Source organism: Actinia tenebrosa, unplaced genomic scaffold (assembly GCF_029948245.1).
Source record: "Actinia tenebrosa isolate PJP-AT-01 unplaced genomic scaffold, QUT_ActTen_1.0 PGA_scaffold1__47_contigs__length_23844297, whole genome shotgun sequence".
Taxonomy (NCBI): domain Eukaryota; kingdom Metazoa; phylum Cnidaria; class Anthozoa; order Actiniaria; family Actiniidae; genus Actinia; species Actinia tenebrosa.
In genome coordinates, this window is record NW_028292578.1 from 10082732 (window position 1) to 10103549 (window position 20818).

At 37.6% G+C, this 20818-nt stretch overlaps 2 protein-coding genes across 2 annotated transcripts in view; both read left to right on the forward strand.

Moving 5' to 3' along the window:
- LOC116301000 (uncharacterized) lies at positions 1–12539 on the forward strand. The gene is made up of 11 exons (XM_089032798.1): positions 1–186; positions 274–325; positions 2029–2412; positions 2824–3099; positions 3867–4315; positions 4712–4806; positions 5338–5494; positions 6052–6115; positions 6866–7146; positions 7803–7974; positions 8995–12539. Exons 1-11 carry the CDS (start codon positions 145–147, stop codon positions 9171–9173), a joined length of 2151 nt encoding a protein of 716 aa, XP_088888924.1. The 5' UTR covers positions 1–144; the 3' UTR covers positions 9174–12539.
- Positions 12540–14974: 2435 nt separating this feature from the next.
- The window catches only part of LOC116301001 (histamine H2 receptor), a 51124-nt gene continuing 45280 nt past the window's right edge, over positions 14975–20818 (forward strand). The window contains exon 1 of the mRNA XM_089032336.1: positions 14975–15323. The gene's annotated coding sequence lies outside the window, so the exon portion shown is untranslated. The remainder of the gene's footprint in view (positions 15324–20818) is intronic.

Sequence of the window (20818 nt, forward strand, 5' to 3'; positions counted from 1 at the left end):
TTCGTGGTAGGGTAGAAGGGGAAAAGCTGCGCTTGGCGACTAAAATATCAAGAATCTTAGCAAAATCTTTGTTGGTATTTTCAATGTAGGGAACTAGACCACAAAAGAAAATAAAGGAAACTTTATTTATTTACATCGACAAAAATGGGAATCTTGGTCCTTAAGGGAAGTTGTATTTCGTTTCTGGTAAGTATGGCTCGACTTGCCTGACAGCGATTCCTCGCAGCTAGAATACATTCTTATTCGTTTTGTTCGAATTTTTTTCTTTTCTAGCTGGCAATATTCATCCTCACTGCTCTGGGAGAGAACTACATTACACCAAAAGGTAGGTTATCCGGTTTTATCGAAATATATTGTAAAATCTTCGTTTTCGCACGATTGAATTTGACTTTCCATTTCAAGGTGCCAAATAGTACCCAACTGCAAAAAAATGACTTCACAAATCGAAGCATCTTACACCTTGGAAGAATTCTGTTTTCGATTCCAAACCACATCGGAAAAAAAAAAAAACCATTTCAAACGAAAATTGTAAATTCATATAAATATATTTTACTGTAAAGGTGTATTTTTTATTGTTTATATTACTTAAAACCTTTTATTTTAAACTCTCGCTATCTTTTTTGAAACCATGTATATGTCTGACCACAACAAGTCTGTCATCGAATGGTTACGTTAAACTCTTTTTGGCCGGTTTAATATTTGGTTTTAAGTCTTATTTGTATCAGTCATAAAATGTGGTGTTAATTCTGTCAGTATATTCTTCTCTCAAAACAAATCATGCAATAATGTTATGTCAATCAGCTTCTTTTAGTGATGCCGAAATAGGTAGTCTCCAACGGATATAACCACAAAACCCCTAACAGTAATTTTCAAAAACCTCGCGATCTGTTCATCCCAAGAAACCCCTTTAGGTAAGGCTGATTTTACAGTAAAAATAAACGTTAGATGTCAAGTTGATGATTTTGTTATTCGACATTCGGAGTTATTAGGATTAGATTTTAAGAAATTTTTAGGGACAAAACAGAAAAACGAAGCCTATTGGTCTGTTTGAGTAAATTCATTTCGAGCAAGAAATGAAAACACCGATCAACATCGGAATATTTTTCCACTCAATATTTTATAGTTGCTTCTGATGTCAACTCTCATGCATTGGAAAAAGTATCGATTTTCGATCAATATGAGAGCGGTTTTAAAAGTTCAAGGAAAACGAATTTTTGAGGTTGAAAATCGTGGGAGTTAGTTACAGAATTCAGTTCGAAAGTGCTCTAGCGATTTTCGCTGTTGGCTTTTGTAGTTTCTTGGGTTTTTAATAATGTGCAAATAACTTGGTCTTATTCAAAACACACCATTATCCCTAGGTGACAGGTGCAAGTAAACTGCTCTCTGATTGGCTGTACCTAAACAATAGCATAGAGCTTCAATGATAGGGCTTCAAAGCTGATGAAGACACACACGTCTGGAAACGTCTTTTTTTATTATAGACATATCTTATTTCCCGTGGGCATATGCCATATGAATTATATTTTCATGTATATTCTCTACATAAAGTGCTATAGAGTTCATCTTTAACTGGAAATTCATAATATATCTAACAATAGCATGATGACGTAATTTAGCAGGTGCATCAATAGTCGTGTTACAGCACGATCTTCTGAACTGTTATAAATAGGGAAAAAAATGTCTCTTATTTTATTTTCAATTTTTTTCAACAAAACTTCGATTCCTCTGAACTGAATTACTTTTTTTTACTAGAATTTTTAAAAAATGTTTTAAGAAAGTTTAAATAAAAACTGAAATATTTCTATAATTTCCGTATATTTTTCTATCTATTTATTTAATTTTTTTGTGAATTTTTTTGTGAAAAAAAGTTTCATCTTAACGCTCTGATAGAACTTCGAGTAAAAAAACATAATGACAAATGACCTGGCCACCATGTTGGAAACCAATTCTCTACATTCATCCAACATGGCGGCTATGAAAGCCACCGACATTTCCCGAATGAACTTGAATATTTGCTTTCTTTTCCAGTCTGCCCTGATAGAGCTCCTTTCAAGGATGACAGTGGTGAATTCACGAGTCCAGGCAGCCCCAAAGGATATTTGAATAATACTCGTTGCACTTGGGACTTTGAAGTCGCACCGTTAGCTAAAGTCCAGATCATCTTCAAAGACTTTGACGTTGAACCCAGTAAAGACTGCGCGTATTATGACTACATCAAGGTTACAGAAAACTGTGATGGCTCTTGGAAGGCAGTCACTTCCCCTGCTTATCCGACTAAACAAACATTTTGTGGTAACCTAACTGTATTCAACGTTACATCCAACTGTGGCCGAGTGAGGGTAGAGTTTAAGTCCGATGACTCCATGACTGGATGGGGTTTTAATGCGTCGTACAAGATCATCAGAGATAAACGTAAATACCTTAGATATATTGATAATATTGAATCAGTGTCCACCTTCTCTGCTCTTGTCTAAAAACTGATAGAAATACCTCAATTGGCATTGTTTCTTCAGTTTATATTGTCAGGCTTATAAGCCATACTATCAACAATACCCGATCCTATTTTTTATAATTCTGTGGAATGAAGAGCATCATGGTCCTTACTGCATGGGATGCTAGTCCATTGCCGGTTACTCTTCTCCCGAGTAATCCTGTCAGGTTAAATAACTTTAAACCCATAACGAATGAAAATTGGCCTCGAAACGTAACATAGGGTGAACCGAATCCGACCGTAATCGAAAAAAACAAATAGCATATATTCTTATTTGATACTTTTTTTTTTTTTTGCATTGAATATTGAAAATGTCCTTTCTTAAAATTCAGAGGCTCCGAAGATCACGTGTCTTGGTCGTGACTGCAACGATACCCAGTATGAAATCGCTGAAAATGATGTCCAAATCGACTGCCGAGCCGAAGGGTATCCTCCAGCACAGTTCTATTGGACCAAACATGGCGGGAGTTTGCCTTTTAACAAACGTATAGAGTTTAACGGTACTCTTCGCTTGCCCAAAATCAAAGAGAGCGATACTGGGACCTACGAATGTTACGCGAATAATTCCCAAGGATCTGCGAAGAAAACAGTTGTTCTTCATGTGTATGGTGAGTCAAAATATATTACGTATTGTTATGTTACGATCAGTCCGTGTGTATTCTCTAGAGAATAAGATTCTTGATTTGAGTTGCATTAATAATCTTTTGTTTCCTAATGCGTAGCTATCATAAACGAAGAAACGCGATACTGAATTTAGGAAGTGACGAGTGGGACCGAAATAGAGCTTATAAGTTAATAATACCTTTACCTTAGTGTCAATGCATTTAGTTTTTATGACTATTTGGGGATGCTAAAATGAAAAAAACGAGGGGGGAAAACCATAAAATATAATAAAAATTAAATTAAATTCATTAAATATAATAATCTATACCTATATCTATTCATATATCTGTTAATAAAATTAAACTATATTAACAATTTCTTGTATAAATATATCGATAATAAGATAAGTAATTGATTAATTAATCAACAAAATTAATTAATTAATTAACAATAAATAGCTGTCGACTCAGGAGCTGCACATTATTATCATTGTCTAAAAGCTTATCTAGGTCCATTTTTCTAATCTTAATTCTTAAAGAGTTGAATACTAACCGATGATCTTAGATTCATATTAAGCTTTGAAAGCTAAGCAGGCTTCTAGCCTTTAATCTTTCTATAAAATTTGTCTTCGAAACCTTGAAGCTAAACCATCACGCATCAAGTGAAAGACCTAACGAGCTCCATGAGTGCCATGACCAACGCCCTTGATTCGACAATGGATCGAATAACCCCCGAATAACTGAGAAGGAAATAAAATTTTTTTTTTTAACAGAACGATGCACGTGTCCAAAGGTCATCAAGACAAACTGGTACAGCCTACCACCTTACATGAACGAGCAAAACATCGACAAGAGCATTTTCAAGCAACTGCTCGAAGAAATATTTTCCAAATGTTGTGGAAACTGTTCCAACGGCCACGGCCCTAGCACTATCGACTTTGGCAACGGCGCAATGAAAAATTCACTTGTTGAAGTCAAGGACAGCTTGGCTGCCCCAGATACTATATCTTTCCCAATTCCAGGGAAAAAAGACGACACGGAATACCAAAATTCCTTCAAATTCTTGTCCATCGTCAGCTCCCCTGGAATTGCTTTCATAGTAGTAAACGATGAACCAGGAACCTCTGCTCGTGCTGTTTTTAAATCTGTTCTTGGAGGCTGGCCTGTACTGCTTCTGACAATGATTATGGCATTACTTTCTGGCATGATTATGTGGGCTCTGGTGAGTACTTTGTTTGCTCTACTGTTATTACATTTTGCGCCTCGTCAATTTTTGCGCGATGATTTTCCAGCGCAACATCGTTGCGTTAAAGTTGACCTCGTGTAACATGGCGCGCGCGACAACACAAATCGATAGCAACAATGGTGTGGAGTTTTGAAGGTCGTTCGAACACTTGCAACGTGTTGCCGCAACAAAATATGGTTCAAAATTGTAACCACGCGCCATGTTAGACGATAACGTTTTTCGAGCAACATTATTGCAGAACAGGATAGACTTAGATTGTAGGAAGACGCGAGGGTACCTAACCGAAGTACTTCTTAACACTTCTCAATCGTTCTTTGAACAATAATAACCAAATGTAATTTAAGTTTCAAGTTACATGGACTCTTGTTATAGGACACATGGAATAACCCGGATGAATTCCCGCGCTCCTTCATCAAAGGTACTGGAGAAGGATTCTGGTGGGCTTTTGTTACCATGACAACAGTTGGGTAAGTACGAGAGTTAACAGAAAAGCATCACCATCACCATCACCATCACCACCACCATCCTCATCACCACCACCATCCCCACCACCATCACCACCACCACCATCACTATCGCCATCACCATCACCATCACCACCACCATCACCATCACCACCACCACCACCACTACCACATTCGTCACCACCACCATCCCCACCACCACCACCACCACTACCACCACCACCCCCACCATCACCATCACCATCACCATCATCACCACCATCGCCATCATCATCATCATCATCATCACCATCACCACTACCACATTCGTCACCATCACCACCATCATCGAAGAGCACATTGACAATAATAGGCTGTCAAGCAATGACTATGATTATATGTACATGAACGATATAGATTCTATAATAATATTGTCCTTGTGGGGAGATTGGATTTCGTCGCCAGTGTCTGCTTTGCGACTCAAGTGGCTTAAGCTATTCATAAATTCCTCATGTTTATATTCTAGATACTTACAAATGCTTTTTTCATTTGCAGTTATGGTGATCGATCCCCAAGAGGCTACTTTGCTCGTATTTTTGCCATCATCTGGGTTCTTGTTGGAATTGTCATCACATCCATCTTTACTGGCGTCGTTACCACTTCACTAACAGCCATTACACTTTCAACAGAGACGTCGCTATACGGAACCACGGTAGGTTTTCCACCTCACTTTTTCATCCATCTACATGTATATTATATATCTTACATCTGAAAATCAACCTCCAAATGGAAAAATAAAAATAGGAAAATACAAAGGAAATGTGTTTGGTATTTTCCTGTTATTGTCGCACCCAAAATATTTTGCGGGTCAATTTTAATTTAGTCCTCGGTACAATAGAAGCACTTGACTCTTGCTTTCTTGACGTAAAATAAATTGCAGTTTTTCACATCTTACTTCAAACAGGCATAACTTCCCCGATTACATCACGAAGCCTTTAAAATGTTTAGCTTTTACACCGCGCCCTTCAACATTTCTTTCTGTGCATACATTGGAATCCAGGAATTCTTCGGAGGCAGTTAAGAAAAACCATGATATTCGGTCCCCTCAAACCGTATCAATGGGATAAGAAAAGAAGCCCAATTTCGAGCTTAAGAGTCTCAACAGGCACGTCACAACAACAACCCTTGTCTGAGTTTATCGCCAATCACCACCGCAAAGGTTTCTCTATAAATGAGTGAAGTTAAAGGCATTTTATGCATAAATTTCAGGTCATTGCGATCCAAAACTCCACAGAATACAAGTTTGGCCTAAATAAGAACGCTAAGGTCACAGGTAGGTTACAAACACCGATGCATCTACTTTGTGTTTAAATGTAACACTTGACAGCAACACAAATGATGTCTTGGATCACAATACTGAGACTATTGTATTTTGGGCACAATGTCCCCCATTATTTCAGATATTCTCTAGAGTACACATTTGAATGGTTGCGCATGACAAGATACATAAATATAGATACAACTAAAACAAAGAATCTTATTTTAGGGGAAATGACACGTGGTCCGAAATGGGGAATATTTCGCCCAAGCTTATGAACTTATTATTCATCCATATATCGTTTTAATGTCATTTCATTGCATTCATTGATCTATCCTGATTTGATTAATTTATAGCTATGTTAGCGCCTAGTTAAAGTAGTTTTCGGTTTTCATCCCAATAGACCTCTTCTGCTTGGGGTAATGATTTCCCATTTCAGACCACGTGTCATTCCCTTGAGAATAAGATTTTGTTTGAGCTGTATCCATATTCATGTCTCTCATGTAGAACCGAGCGCAAACCTTAAACAAAGAAATGATACTCTAGGGAATAACATGTGGTCTGAAATGGGAAAACATTACGTCAGAGCCGAAGAGGCCTATTCTCATTTATTCATCCAATCAATTATTTATCCATCCTTCAATCCCATTCATTTTTCTTTATTCATTCTCTCTATTCGTTTTCCCTCATTTTCTTTCACAATTTACACCGATTGCATATCATTCAGCAAAAATAGTAATGAAATTTTCAAATCCCATTTCACAGGTGCCATCAACTTAGAAGAAGTCGCAAACCGGCTCAAAAAACGAGAATTCAAGGGCGCTCTCGTCGATACCTACGTAGCAGGGGAAGTCAAAGACTTCGATGATCCCTCTCTGCGCGTCAGTAAGATCATTGATTATGATTCTCACTATGGCATCGTGTTCGGTGATGAGTCTGGTGCACCATTGGCAAAGAGTAAATTCCAGACTTGCATGGCTGATTACGTCTCAGAAACAAAGGCTGACATATTCAAGAGAGTTGAGTCCTTAACGAAGCCATTAGAGGTACGTCATACACCTCATTCTTAGCTTTTCATTCAGTTGGGTTTCCTTTACGAAAAGATGTTCTTATAAACCGACACAAGCCAACTGCTTGGGATGCCTGTGGTACACCTTCGTGATCGGTGCCAACTGTAAAGCTATCTTTTACTAGTCGAATAACTAACCTATATTATTTATTATGGTTCGCGTATAAAGTATTAAAGTCAGGTGTTTTTATAACCGATTCAATGCATGTTTTAATTTATTGCTAGTTAACTTACCTCTTACTGTGAGTACTCGAGCCGGTCGTATGGCGAATTCAAGTAAGACACCTATCAAACATCTGAATATCAAGCGTTAACTTGCAATTTATCTTCAAATTTTGGTACTGGATGGGAAGACTTGTTTTCCATATCAAAGACCATTCCTGCTCCTTTAATAAATGTTTTCTTCCTTTCCAAGATTATTAAGACCATTTTGGCCTTCGTATCATGACACTAAGGTCGTAGGTCGTTGTGCCTCAGTAACCTCTCGTCAGAACGTAAGGGTTTTGCCACAGGTAGCCCGAGCTCTGCATTGTTGAATAACAAGTTAGTATAAAGATCAAAGCTTGGGATGCCTGAATAAAGTAAATAATGTCTTTGTATTGCAAACAAGTAATTGCGCCTTTACGCCAACAGAAACCAAAAGACAGCGAGGCAGTTGAGAAGTCATCTGGACTGTTCGATGCAGACTCAGAGCTATTCAAATCCTCTGTCTACACTTGCCTTGGTATGCTGCTGTTCCTTGCGGCGTGTGGAATCATTTGGGATTATGGCTACATGAGACACTGGAGAGGCCATTCAGAACTAGGTGAGTAATATACGTAGGGTACATAAGTAGGGTTCCTGCCTCGTTTCATGATATATAATGTCCCTAAATATTAAATTTTATCGAACCCGGAAACCCATTCGTTTATCTCAGTCAGAGTTTGGTTAGCCTAAGACACGTGCATTATGGCTTCATTAACTACAGCTACCAGAATCCCTTGCACAGTTTCTTTTGTTGAGTTAATTAGCACCAACGGTTGTCCTAGAGCGCAAACCATAAATCCGTTAAATAGCACAAAACACATCTATTTCTTTTTGTTTTCAATTGTTTCATTGGTGCTAGAGTGGTTTTCCGAAACCCATGAAATATTACACTCTAATTCTTTTGTTTTCTATTGTGTTTATCCGACTATTAACCCTAATTAGTACACTTTGTTTCATGGGGTTATGAAAATTTTGCACTCTGCTAGATTCTCAAGAGGCAATGAAAATTTGAATAAGAAAAATGACGCCATCATGCAAATTTCTAATTCAACCTTCTGCGCAGCACGATCATTTATGTAAATAAACTTGGCCTCGTCTACTCAATTATACAATCTGCTTTTGTACCGTGACGTTAGCTTGAGTATTGTGATGTTGGACTTGCAACAAGTGTCGTTACTCTTAAGTATTTCTACACTGTGAGGGACCTATTGATGGTTTTCACGGCGGCCATGTTGGAGGAACTTAACAAAAGAATTGTCAATGAATTGTTTTGTTATATCCTCCAACATGGCCGCCGTGTTTTTTGTTATTTAACTCTCTTGGGAATGGTTGAAAACCATAGGTAAAAAAAGGCGTACGAAACGATACATATTATACAGTATTTGTGTTTTATTATTCCATTTACTTATGCCAAAAGAGGACACTATCTTGACCTCAAATACAAAACACAAAAATAAATAAATATGAGGTACATTTTTACTTATCTTATTTTTTCTTTTGCTACTTGAATCTAAATTGGGCTACCTGTGCTCGTGGCATTCCTTTGAAATCCATGTTTCTTGCTATTGTTTCCTTGCAGACAACCTAGAAATGATTAATGGACCAAAATATGAGCTTGCTAAGGTCAACATGGATGTAATGGATTCCTTGATGGAAGAGGTACAACTGTTTTACAATAACTGGAATCGACGCCTTGACGATATGCTTCTCCGGCACGAAGAGGAGAAAACCATGGTGTCCAAATATAACACTAAGTAACTTGTCACTTCACGTTCTCGCTCACCTTCACTTCACGCTAAGTCACAATGCATTTCTAGTTGGCCATACACTATGCACAAAGCAAAGACTTCTACGGCTACAAGGAAGAACGTGTACACGAACGTGTACTTCTTGGGAAAAATAGAAATAGAAACCGAAAGTGCACTAGAATTATGCCAAGGCTCGAAATTTACCTATTACGCTTGTTCTTATAGAAGTATGCCAAGCAGACTTTTCTAGTATCAACTAGATTATAGAGGTACTTATGGTAACGACTTTTCATAAAGAAATCGCAATTCTGATCTTTCCATTTCTAAGTCTGCTTCAATAATTAATTTAAGGTCAACGTTTGTATATATATAGATACTTTTATTCAGTTCTGAAAAGCTAAAGAATGCATAGATGCAAGCCATCATACTAACACAAACGCTTTTAACTCACTATTGATAGTTTTTACGGCGGCCATGTTGGAGGAACTTCACAAAAGAATTGTCAATGAATTCTTTTGTTATATCCTCCAACATGGCCGCCATGTCTTTTGTTATTAAATTCTCTTGGGAATGCTTGAAAACCATCAATAGCTGAATTGTTAAATACGATGTCAGGAATGATGTTCAATGAAAGGACATCGTCATGCAGCTCAGTTTGGAGGACATAACAATAGGTTTCCATGGCCAATTCTCATGAGATTGAAATTCTTTTGTTTTGTCCTCCAAATTGAGGTTCTTTGACGTCACATGCAAGGGGTCTTAGCCGACTAGTAAGTCTCCGCACTCTAGACACTAATGCTCTACGTGCTGGCAAAAGTTTGTGATAAATGACTTGATTATCATGTCGTACAGTATACATCACATACATGTGACGTCATATGTGTCATCGAATGCCATCAAAAATGTATATATCTCAATGAGAAGCACGCGGGATCTTTTCAATTTACTCTGCCTTCACTGATTCAAGACGAATTCTCGTAATTTATCTGGACGCACTTAGTAGTAAAGCCTAGTAAATCGTGGCTTAAAAACCAAGAAGATTCCTGACCAAGTCTTTGGAATCTCTACCAGATGGCTGGTTTTGAGTCTTACCTGACAGGGCCATTACAATGACAAGCACCTAGACTATTAATGTTCATTCGTCAATCCGAATTTCAATTAAAGTCAATTAAAGTCTTGCATTAGGAATGTTGGACTCAATTTAGGGAAGATAGTAGAGCCTAGTTTTGATCCCAGTGTCCCATATTTCGTCTTACAGCCAATCCCATACACATAGAGGTCATTACTTGTTTTCTTTTGAAGTTTTGGAAAAGGGAATAAATTTCACGCAAATATAATTAAAGAGCAGGTCTTTTACAAAAAAGAACTTGAAGTTCATATACGCATTTGAAGAGCGTTTGTTTTTAACACTGCACAAAGAGAGTAGACTTTGAATGACTGTGAAAAACTTACAATTCCAGCGTGCTGAACAAATACCATGTGATAATGACTAAGTTTTCTGATTGGACGAACATGCAACAATTTCGCTGAAAATTTGGCTGAAAATTAACCAACAGCTATGTGATTGGACAGCGACAGTTACTAAGAGCTCTGATTGTCTGAACAACAGTCTCAAGGAATGTAATTGGCTTAACAATGGTCGTCATTTCCGTTGTTGTTGCGGTTGTGTTTTTTTCTACAGTCATGTAAAATCTGCTTTACTGAATTAATCCAAAGCGATAAAATATAAATGGTCAAGAATTACAACAAAATATTTTAAGGAAATTTTAAACTCCTTTCAATTCGAATTTCAATTTAAATGCTTGACTACTGCACTTCATGGTCGTCTCCATTATAAATCCATTCACATAAGGCTTCTGATAGATATCAACGGTCTAGAAAACAGTTTTAGCTTAGCCCTCTAAACTGTTAGTTAGATTAGTTCAATCTAAATGCTTGACTACTGCACTTCATAGTCGTCACCATTATAAATCCATTCACATAAGGCTTCTGATAGATATCAACGGTCTAGAAAACAGTTTTAGCTTACCCTTCTAAACTGTTAGCTGTTTTTACGTCCTATATTATTTAGAACTTAGGAATTTTAGTCCAAATGAATAAATGGCTGGAATCTCTTATGGAGAGAGTGCTCCGGACGTAAGGGTCATTGGAACCTCTAATGAGGGCATCGAAGGGACAGAAAAAAGTGTCCGTAATCAGGTGACCGTAATTGGGTTCCACTGAACAAACATCTAGATAGGTACATATTGTATAATCTTTGCGCCTTCACCTTGACAGTTATAACAGAAGGAAAGAACCGTTGGATCTAGTTAATTTGGTTTACATGAGAAAGGATTTAGTTTCTCAGGAAAAGCTCTGTCGTTATGCCTTCTGTGATGGCTACCATCACATGATGGTGCAAAGTCTCCATGCATGAGATATGCACTGGTTACGTTGTATGCATACACGTGGAGTAGCCGGTAGACACTCTATAGATAGATACTCTTGCTTTGTAGGTTACATATCGCAATTGATAACTTAGACCGTATGGTACGCTATGTGCCCGGAAAGTAGCTGCTTGCGCATTCTTGGGGTACCAGCCATAGCTTCCATGTTGGTTGACGATAACAAAGCATTCCTCATTTACTTCGCTTGTTCGAACCAACATGGCGGGTGTTTCATGCACTGTTATTTATATCTCGAGGGATTTTGAATCATGTGCTTGCACTCCAAGAATACATGACTATAAAGCTCAGCTATTTAAAATAAGGTTGTTGAAGGTTTCATTACATGCTGCATTTACAAAGCTGGTATGCAGCATGGAATTGAACATGCCTCACAATCTTCACCAACCTTTTTTGAATTAGCTTTATACACCACATATGCCAAGCCAGAGAGTTGCTGGTTTATACGCGTGATATAATTGTCATAACGTGTCGTACGAAAGGAAATGTTTCAAAATAGACGATATATGCCCGGACCGTAGCGGGTTTATGCACGGGTTATATCATCATTGAGTTATTTTGTTCACTGGCGGTAGTCTTTATCCTTCATATTTACCCAAATTAATTAAACGAAGGAATGTCCTGGTTGACATCTAGTTATCAACCCCGTTTTAAGAAACTTCCCCAATGATGATATAAGGTGGTTTTATACCTTATACGGTGGATATGAAAGACATCAACCCTTGTCTTCGCTGCTCGGGGTTGATATATCTCATATCCACCTTGGTAACGGTATACAACCTTTACATATGGTCCCGACATACCGAATCTATCGCGTCATTCTTCTTAGAAGTATAAGGGCAGGAAAACATACGTTTTGTACTTAATGCAGGTGAATGGAGCCGATGTATCTTTGATCATGTTTGAATTAATAAAATATCACCTCACTTCAAGATTTCTCCTTTTCTTGCTATAAATACTTCAAAAAAAGGTTATCGGAGTCAAAAGCGATAAGCGATTAGCAATAAGAAATATATATATATATATAGCTCTTTCCAAGATACAAGAATAGCTAGGAATGACCTGTTTATCTTATTATTACTACTCTGGTCGAGAACACGGCTAGTGTTGATATATGTATAGTTTTGAAACCATTTTTTAAGATCTTGATTACTCGAGTCGTATGCCTATAATTAATTTCCTTCTTGGAATGACATAAAGTAAAAATCCGAAAATTAGCCCCTCCGAAAAGAAGCTCCTTATCAAGAAATTCTATTGTTCTTCTATTGTTATAGGTATACGGTATCGCCTACCTTCTTTGACTTCGAAAACCTGTTATGAAATATTAGGTGTTTACTAAATGTGCGGTAATACAGGCAAAAAAATGTTGCAACTTGTCGTTCATAAACACTTGGCACCAACCTCGACTATAATGGCCCTGTGAGTACTATTAAGTAGCTAGAAAAGATATCGCTATAGTCCTATTGTTTTCCGCCGAAGTTTATCCTAATCCTCAGTTACCCTTCAGTACCTTCCTAGCGACGCATACGCGCACCGTTGGTTGATCCATGGAAGAGGTTTAGAAGGCCAGAAACTCCCCTTCGTCCTTGTCCCTTCCTTTCGCCCTTGTCCCTCAACCTTCCCATTGTCCCTCCACCTTCCCCCTTGTCCCTCCACCTTCCCCCTTGTCCCTCCACCTTTCGCCCTTGTCTCTCAACCTTTCTTCTTGTCCCTCCACCTTCCCCCTTGTCCCTCCACCTTCCCCCTTGTCCCTCCACCTTCCCCCTTCATCTTCGCCCTTGTCCCTCCACCTTCCCCCTTGTCCCTCCACCTTCCCCCTTGTTCATCCACTTTCCCCCTTGTCCCTACACCTTCCTCCTTGTCCCTCCACCTTATCCTTGTCTCTTCCTTTCGACTTTGTCCTTCCACCTTCCCCCTTGTCCCTTCATCTTCCCCCTTGTCCCTCCACCTTCCCCCTTGTCCCTGCACCTTACTCCTTGTCCCTCCATCTTCTCCCTTGTTCCTCCACCTTACTCCTTATCCCTCCACCTTCCCCCTTGTCCTTCCACCTTCCCTCTTGTATCTCCATCTTCCTCCGTGTCCCTCCATCTTCCCCAAATTCCCTCCATCTTCCCCCTTGTCTCTTCCTCCTCCCTTTTCCCCCTTGCTCTTGTCCTTTGTAATTTCCCCTTCCCCTTCTCCCTTCCTTCTTAACCCTTCCCCCTTCTTATCTCTTGCTTCTGCCTTCCGCATCGGCCTTCAGTTCCTTTCTTCATTCCCTTTCCATCCCTCATTTCTCTCCATCATCCTGCATTCGCCCTAGCCCTTGCGTACAGTGTCGTGAAAGAAGCCGAACAAAAACAAAACCCAGGGGAAGTTTCACATGCTACACTGGCATTTGAGTCAATAGCGCAAATCAATTATATGCCTGTGGAACGGCAAGGCACACACCACCGTCATGGTAACGATTTGATGACATCCTTTGAACCAATCACAGGGGGCGTGATCACTAACTGCTAGTCAAACGAAAATGCAGCCCCGTTGACCCCCTCCTGATTAGTGTACGTCAGTCCTACCGTGATTTTTTTCATTAATATATATAATTTATTTTATCAGTAAAAGGAATGTATCAAAAGAACATATTAGACTATATTGCTTACTTTACCACCGCACAGCCTATGTTATCAGTGTCGCATTACGGAGTGTTTGGAAATGGGCAACATTGTTATGCTGCAGGCAGTCTTCGTATCACAAACCAATTATTTGAATCATAGTAGAAGGTAAATATTCAGAAACTATGGTGGGCTATCCAAACACATCCATATGGATCGCGCTCAACAGTCTCACACTCAATTAAGAAATGTCCATATTGGTTAATATAACAGGAAACACGCTTTGAGATAACAGCAGATGGTACGTAAAGCTAGAAGGCTATCCTGTGAACGATATTATCTTGCGAATCCAACACGTTCAATTCAGAGTCTTTCTTTGGTGCTCTGTACCCTTTGTTCGCGCGGGAAGCCATCAACATCATAGCAGTGTCCCAGAAGTCGTTCCAAAAATAAAAACATAACAAAAGTATAGCCATATTTACAGGATTTGTTGCACAAGAGACTGTGCAGTGATTCTTGTCGGTAAAGAATCGAACAAACATGTCAAACAGAAAATCTAATTACAGTAATGTGTATAGATTACATTTGTATTTGAATCAAAAGTCAATAATCAGGTTGCATCAGTATCCTGGATTCTGACAGCGCGGTTTCTCACTAACCTCCTTTTTTCTGTTTGTTTTCTCTTCTTATTTAGTTCCTGTCATTTTGACCCTTTCTTATTTTATCGCGCTAGTCGTCCACAAACCAGTCGCGCGCGTAGAAGCAAGAGCCTGGTGGGTATGAACTGATCGTATACGTATCCATGTCGCTACTGTGTGCTTCCCTTGGCTATAATCAGGCAAGCCGCGACACTTTGTCCCAGTTGTCAAGTACGACGCTTCACTCAAACGTGACTCACCATCGAAAACACCACGTTTAGTGCTATTTATTCAACCGTTTTAAATACACATTACTGTCTTGTAATATTGTATTGCTGATCACGAATAACTTCGAAGTAACACAAGCCACCATTTCGTCAGCTTCCTTCTTGAGTTTTCTGTTTTAATTCACTGCGATGCGGTTTCTGTTCAGAGACACGTTCCTTATCCTCCGATCAAACAGGCCTTCAACTTCAAGCTATTGAAGGTAAGACAATGGTCAAATTTTTTTTTTTTTTTTTTTTTTTTTTGGTTTTTTGATGAGTAAAATGACACATCTTTGTACCATCAGATTGACAAAATCTTAAAAAAACAGCAACAAACGGTATGTTCTGTAACGAGATAGATGAATTCAACGGTAAACTTTAAGAGATTTTCCGGATATGGCTAAGTTTTTTTTCCGCAGTTCGATCGACTTTTGGTTGATATTGGTAATACAGTTTGTTTTCCTCAGAGTTTCCCATCTGTTCAATAGCTACTTATTGAGTACTCATTCGAAGGCGTCCGTATTTCTGTTTATGCGTCCACACTTTATTCTTCCATCTTTTCATCTCATCCATCCATCCATCTTTATATTTATCTGTCCATCCATCCATATAACTTACTCACCCATCGATCCCAACCCATTCCACCCATTCTTCCATCCATTCACTCTTTGTTACTCAATTCCATCTATTTTCTATTTAAATCATTCCTTTCCACAACATTCCTTCCCGAGATTTGTGTATTCCTATTTCTCCGCATGTGCATGGCCATCCCTGTCGGCGCCTAGTCCCTCTGTTTCTACCTATCAAATACTGAATAAGTAACCCTGTCACAAAACGTTGTAATGAGTACACAGCCTAGTGGTTTTATTTAAACATAATTTAGCACTAATGTGTTGTCTTAAAACCTGATCTGAGTCCATAGTCTTCCATCCCGTCTCCAACACTTGACATAGTCAAGACATGTTGAAAGTCAAATCCACTCATTATCGTTCTCAGTAAGTTATTTTGACTTTACGTACGATCAAAGGATGCCGACTATTTAGCACGTGTGCGCAAATTTCCATCCACATCCGTGTTAGACAAGCTAAAAATAATTCGCTTCAGTATTAATAGGGTGTGCATTTATAGCAATAGCCTGCGAGGAAAATATCCCACGTTGAGCTCGGCTTATATATTATTAAAGTACATTCGGGGCAGGAAATATCGATAGAGAAAACACAGAAGAGTACCCTGCGAGCAGAGTCTAACAGAAGAGATAAGAATTGAGTGAAACGTGTTTCTCAGTAAGTGCATAGAAAATTCAAAAATTATTGGGTTTTCCCCTCCCTTCTTTGACGAGAGCGACGAGGGTCCGACAGCATGTGCGTTACAAACGAATAAAAGTGACTAACCAATAAAGATATAAGTAGAAAGAATAGAAAGAAGAAAAAAGCAGGAGAGATGAACAGATAAAAATCTACTCACCACACACATCTAGAAACTAATCTTGTAAATACTTCAACACTGAGACAAGCAACCAACAGCCATCACAATATATCAACTACAACATGTATATACTTATGATTAGAAGAAAAACAACAACAAAAGGACAATACAAAAAAAAAACCAGACAAACAGCCAATATCCACAAAAGGACAACAACAACAAACAAACGATGCAGTAAAAGTGAAAAAATATATCCACTATCACACACAACTACAGACTAATGTTATAAATAAAAACAACAACAAAGCAAGCAACCAACACAAAGAAAAAGTGACAAAAACAAACAAACAAACCATGTAGAAAAATTGGGAAAAAAAACGAAAATTCTAACATTCAAACTGCCAACAACCACATGCGCATTCAAAACCTAAAATTGAAAAAATAATACAATTTAATACAAATAAATAGCAAACAAAAACTAGTATAAAACAAGAGCAAAGTAACTTTTGTTGGTGGCTGTAAATTTACAGACTTATTCCGCTAGAAGAATCGATCGAACCTTATAGGATTTACTTATCTCTTACTATAGATTATAACAAAAAATCCTAAAGAACAACCGCTAGGATTTAATGTGAAATTGTCGCCATTTCACTTGCCAAAACCTGAATTCATAAAAAACGTCGACAAAATGTTGTACTCGTTTCCTTTATTCACGAAATTTTCAATCAAAATATCGAGACTATAAAACATCCGGGAATACTACTCAGAAAGGCTCACAAAACCGACTGGCTTAAAGCTTTTATCGCGTTCTCGTTCCCTTTTTGTATGTTTTGCATGTATGACTTTCGATCCATTGAACAGATCAGTTTATAATCAGAGCATATAACGTCAAGACTTAATCGCTGTAAAAATTGTCTAAATTTTCGTTTAAGTCCTCGGCGTTTACACTATTAAATGTCTTTGTTAGTCTCTTAGGATCAATTTGATCTTCTCTTAGAGAATCGGGAATATCAGCGTATTTATTTTAGGATTTCATCGCGTTCTTTACTGTGGCTTTTTGTCACTAAGAATATTCCACTGGCTGTAATTTTTTTTTTTTCCTTTAGAAATAACGATGTATAGATATATTCAAACTGCTCTTTGATCTCAATATTTGAAAATTGCAGTCAGTGTTAATAATATATTTTTAAGAGGTTTGTTTTTGAATTATGAAAATTCGATGTTTTGGTTCAGACGTTTCGGTCCTTCAAGAAGTCATACCGCGCAACGAAAAAAAAACCTAGTTGTTTTCTCTGGGACCAGGGCAAAGAAAAACCAAAAAAAAAAATAAAACACCATGTTTGTATGAACCTACGCCGAAAGAAGCAGGAAGTTGAAGGTGCTTAATGTTTAGGTTAGGCGAAATCTTTCCTAAAATATTAAAATATCAGACTCTCAGATGTGAGATATTTTTTAAATTTCTTGGTAATAATAACTGTAAAGACGGCCAGCCTGACTGGTGACCTCCCAGCGAGATAACGACAATATGAGGTTTTCAAAAAAAATTTTTTTTCATTTTATTTTGAGTTAGAAATGAGAAGTGAAAGAAGAACGGTCTACGAGCGACAAGGCAAAACCTGAGAACTTGATTGCCACACTCTTAATTAAAGTAAGGTCGCGAATTAATGTTTGTGATTAATTAGAGTCCAACCAGTTATTAGAAGTATTTGTGCATACAAAGGTAAATGTCCAATTAATCAAACGTCGACCCACAGAAGGATCTCTTCGCCATAAATCATTTCGAACAAATTGGCCCTGTAACCTACAAACTTAGCAGAACAGCTTCCGGACATTCAAGAGGCATTTGCAATCGACTCTAGTCGTGTTTGATTCCTTCAAAGCCTCAAAGCAAAAGAAATGAGAAAACCTAACGCAATTCTAGGTGAGAATGAAAATGAATTTCCAATATTTGCTTTGATATTTTGACATGTATTTTTTATGCACCTCGGCGTCTTCAGGAACAAAACTTACTGAGACATCTTGAACTGAGAGTGCTCATTCCTTCTCATACGGTAACATATTTTAAATGATTCTAAAAATGTGGTTTGATTGATAAATTATATTTTTTATTAAATTTAGCTTCGAAGTATTTTTTTTTTTTTCTAACTTCGTAGCCGGTGGAATTTCACCTGCAGAAGTAGCGACATCACATTGTTCGCGCCAGGCAAATGCGGGCTATATAAATCAAATGTCTATTTTTTAATATATTTTCTAACTTCATCTTAAGCTAAATCGTAAAGCACCAGCTAAACTAGGCTATGACAGAACGATTAATCAAAGTAATCTCCCAAAATGCCTAAGAGCCTTAATTCAAAGCAATAGACACTAAAATATCGTTTGTCGTTTCACCAAGTCACTAGAAAAAGACGGCTTAGAAGAGATGTTCACACTTCCTCATAGAAAAAAAATATATTAGTAATATAATTTCCCAAGATATTTTTAGATTTTTAATATAACCTGAATCCTCGGTTTTCCTTGGGGCTTTTAGGCGAAAATTAGATAAGATCAGAAAATTTAATCATTTTTTATTTGCATGGATTTTGACAGCACAATTGAAACCTGCGATGAGCTCCAATCTCATATTTTTCTCGTCGTTTAAAACTGATGTCAAGTCATTACGATTGGTAAACTAGATATCTGGTAAATACTGAAATAGTACTCGTAAAAGAATTTGATATTTGGTATGGAATTTGTGACGAATTTGAGGTCACTTAATATAAAGTAAACTGAGAGGTGGTGGTTTAATTCTAAAACAGCTTGCTGCCCTTGTGGACCTTGTGGTTGATGGCAAATCTTTTTTTCTATTCAAAGGAAAAAAGTTCGCCGGGTTTTCAAATTTTTCTTGTAAAATAAAGAATGGAAACAAGAGAAATTTGACTGTAGTTTAAAAAGTGCAGATTAAATTGTGGTTTTGAGGTGATTTCAACCAGTTAATATCAGACTTCTTCATGCATTGCTCGTCACTGTAATCATCCAATGCTTCAGTTAAGCATTCTAAGGTTAGTTGAAAATTAATATGTAATAATAATAATTAAAGATCAGAATTGAATTCAAATCTACTGAATTAGGAACTGATGTATTTCTATATAGTTTAATTTTCCTTTGTTTAGTCTAGTATGTGGTAAGGTTAGATGTGTCATGTTGATAGCAATCAAATGAAGGCAGTGCAGTGGTTAGTGTCCAGGGGGTCAGGTGGTGTCATATATTAAGTATATTCTACCATATATTTATATATTTATGCATTAGCCATTGATTGTTCTAAGTTTTGGTTACCCCCTTAGTATAAATATTACAATTAGATAAACATCACTGAGGGCCTCTCCATGCACGTTATACAGTTTTGTCCCGCTTGATTTCTTTACATTTTCCTTCACAGTACATTGCGCCATCTTGAAAGGCAACCTTGCCTCTGCATCTAAGCGAGAACAGCGGTCATCATGCAATGATAAAGAAGGTCTCTAAAGGTCTCTATCATTGCAAGGTCAGCGCCGTTTTTTGATGCAGAAGCACACGCCGTTAATCGGGTTAGCTTTCAAGATGGCGCAAGGTACTGTGGAGGGCACTATATAGGTAATTAATTCTCTAGAGAAGACAGTCTGAACTGGCTAAAGGAAACATCTTATTTGTTAGTTTTTGTTAAAAATATATCGACAAGTACTTAGATTTAATAAAGGCATATCTATCACTGTTTTTAGCATAGTATTTACTATGCATGATGGTAGTTATTGTTAAGTGACTAGTCTATATATATAATTCGTATATATGCGATGCATGGTATATAAATATATAATGCATGGTCAGTATCAATTCATGCCAGTCTGAACAGACCAAAGGCAAAAAAAGTCATGAATTTAGTATCTATATATTGATGGTATATACGTCGTTAAATATATTGCGAGTGATCAGTAAAACTATAGAAACTATTTGAATAACCATTGCCCTGGAATCGAATGACTCGCCTTTCATACATTTGAATACGCCTTAATATGATGCATGGTATAGAAGTATATGGTGCATGGTCACTTCGTGCACAAAACACATCCAACGTGAAAGCTAACGTTTTTCATTACTACCACGTAATGAAATGACCTCTTGTTTTTATTTGTTCAGTTTAGAAGGAATAGTAAGGAATGTGATGACCTACTAATGACAGGTATTAGACAAATATTTACTTGATTCTGATGGTCGAGCAGTGCTGTTAATTAACCAATAACACAGCAGAAAAAGGAAATTTGCACGACGGTGCAAATGA

Bases quoted from the DNA above. Each gene is read 5' to 3' on its own strand.
- LOC116301000 (XM_089032798.1), top strand. From the start codon at position 145: ATGGGAATCTTGGTCCTTAAGGGAAGTTGTATTTCGTTTCTG. The intron at 187-273 runs GTAAGTATGGCT...TTTCTTTTCTAG, and splicing joins GAAGTTGTATTTCGTTTCTG to CTGGCAATATTCATCCTCAC. The intron at 3,100-3,866 runs GTGAGTCAAAAT...TTTTTTTAACAG, and splicing joins AGTTGTTCTTCATGTGTATG to AACGATGCACGTGTCCAAAG.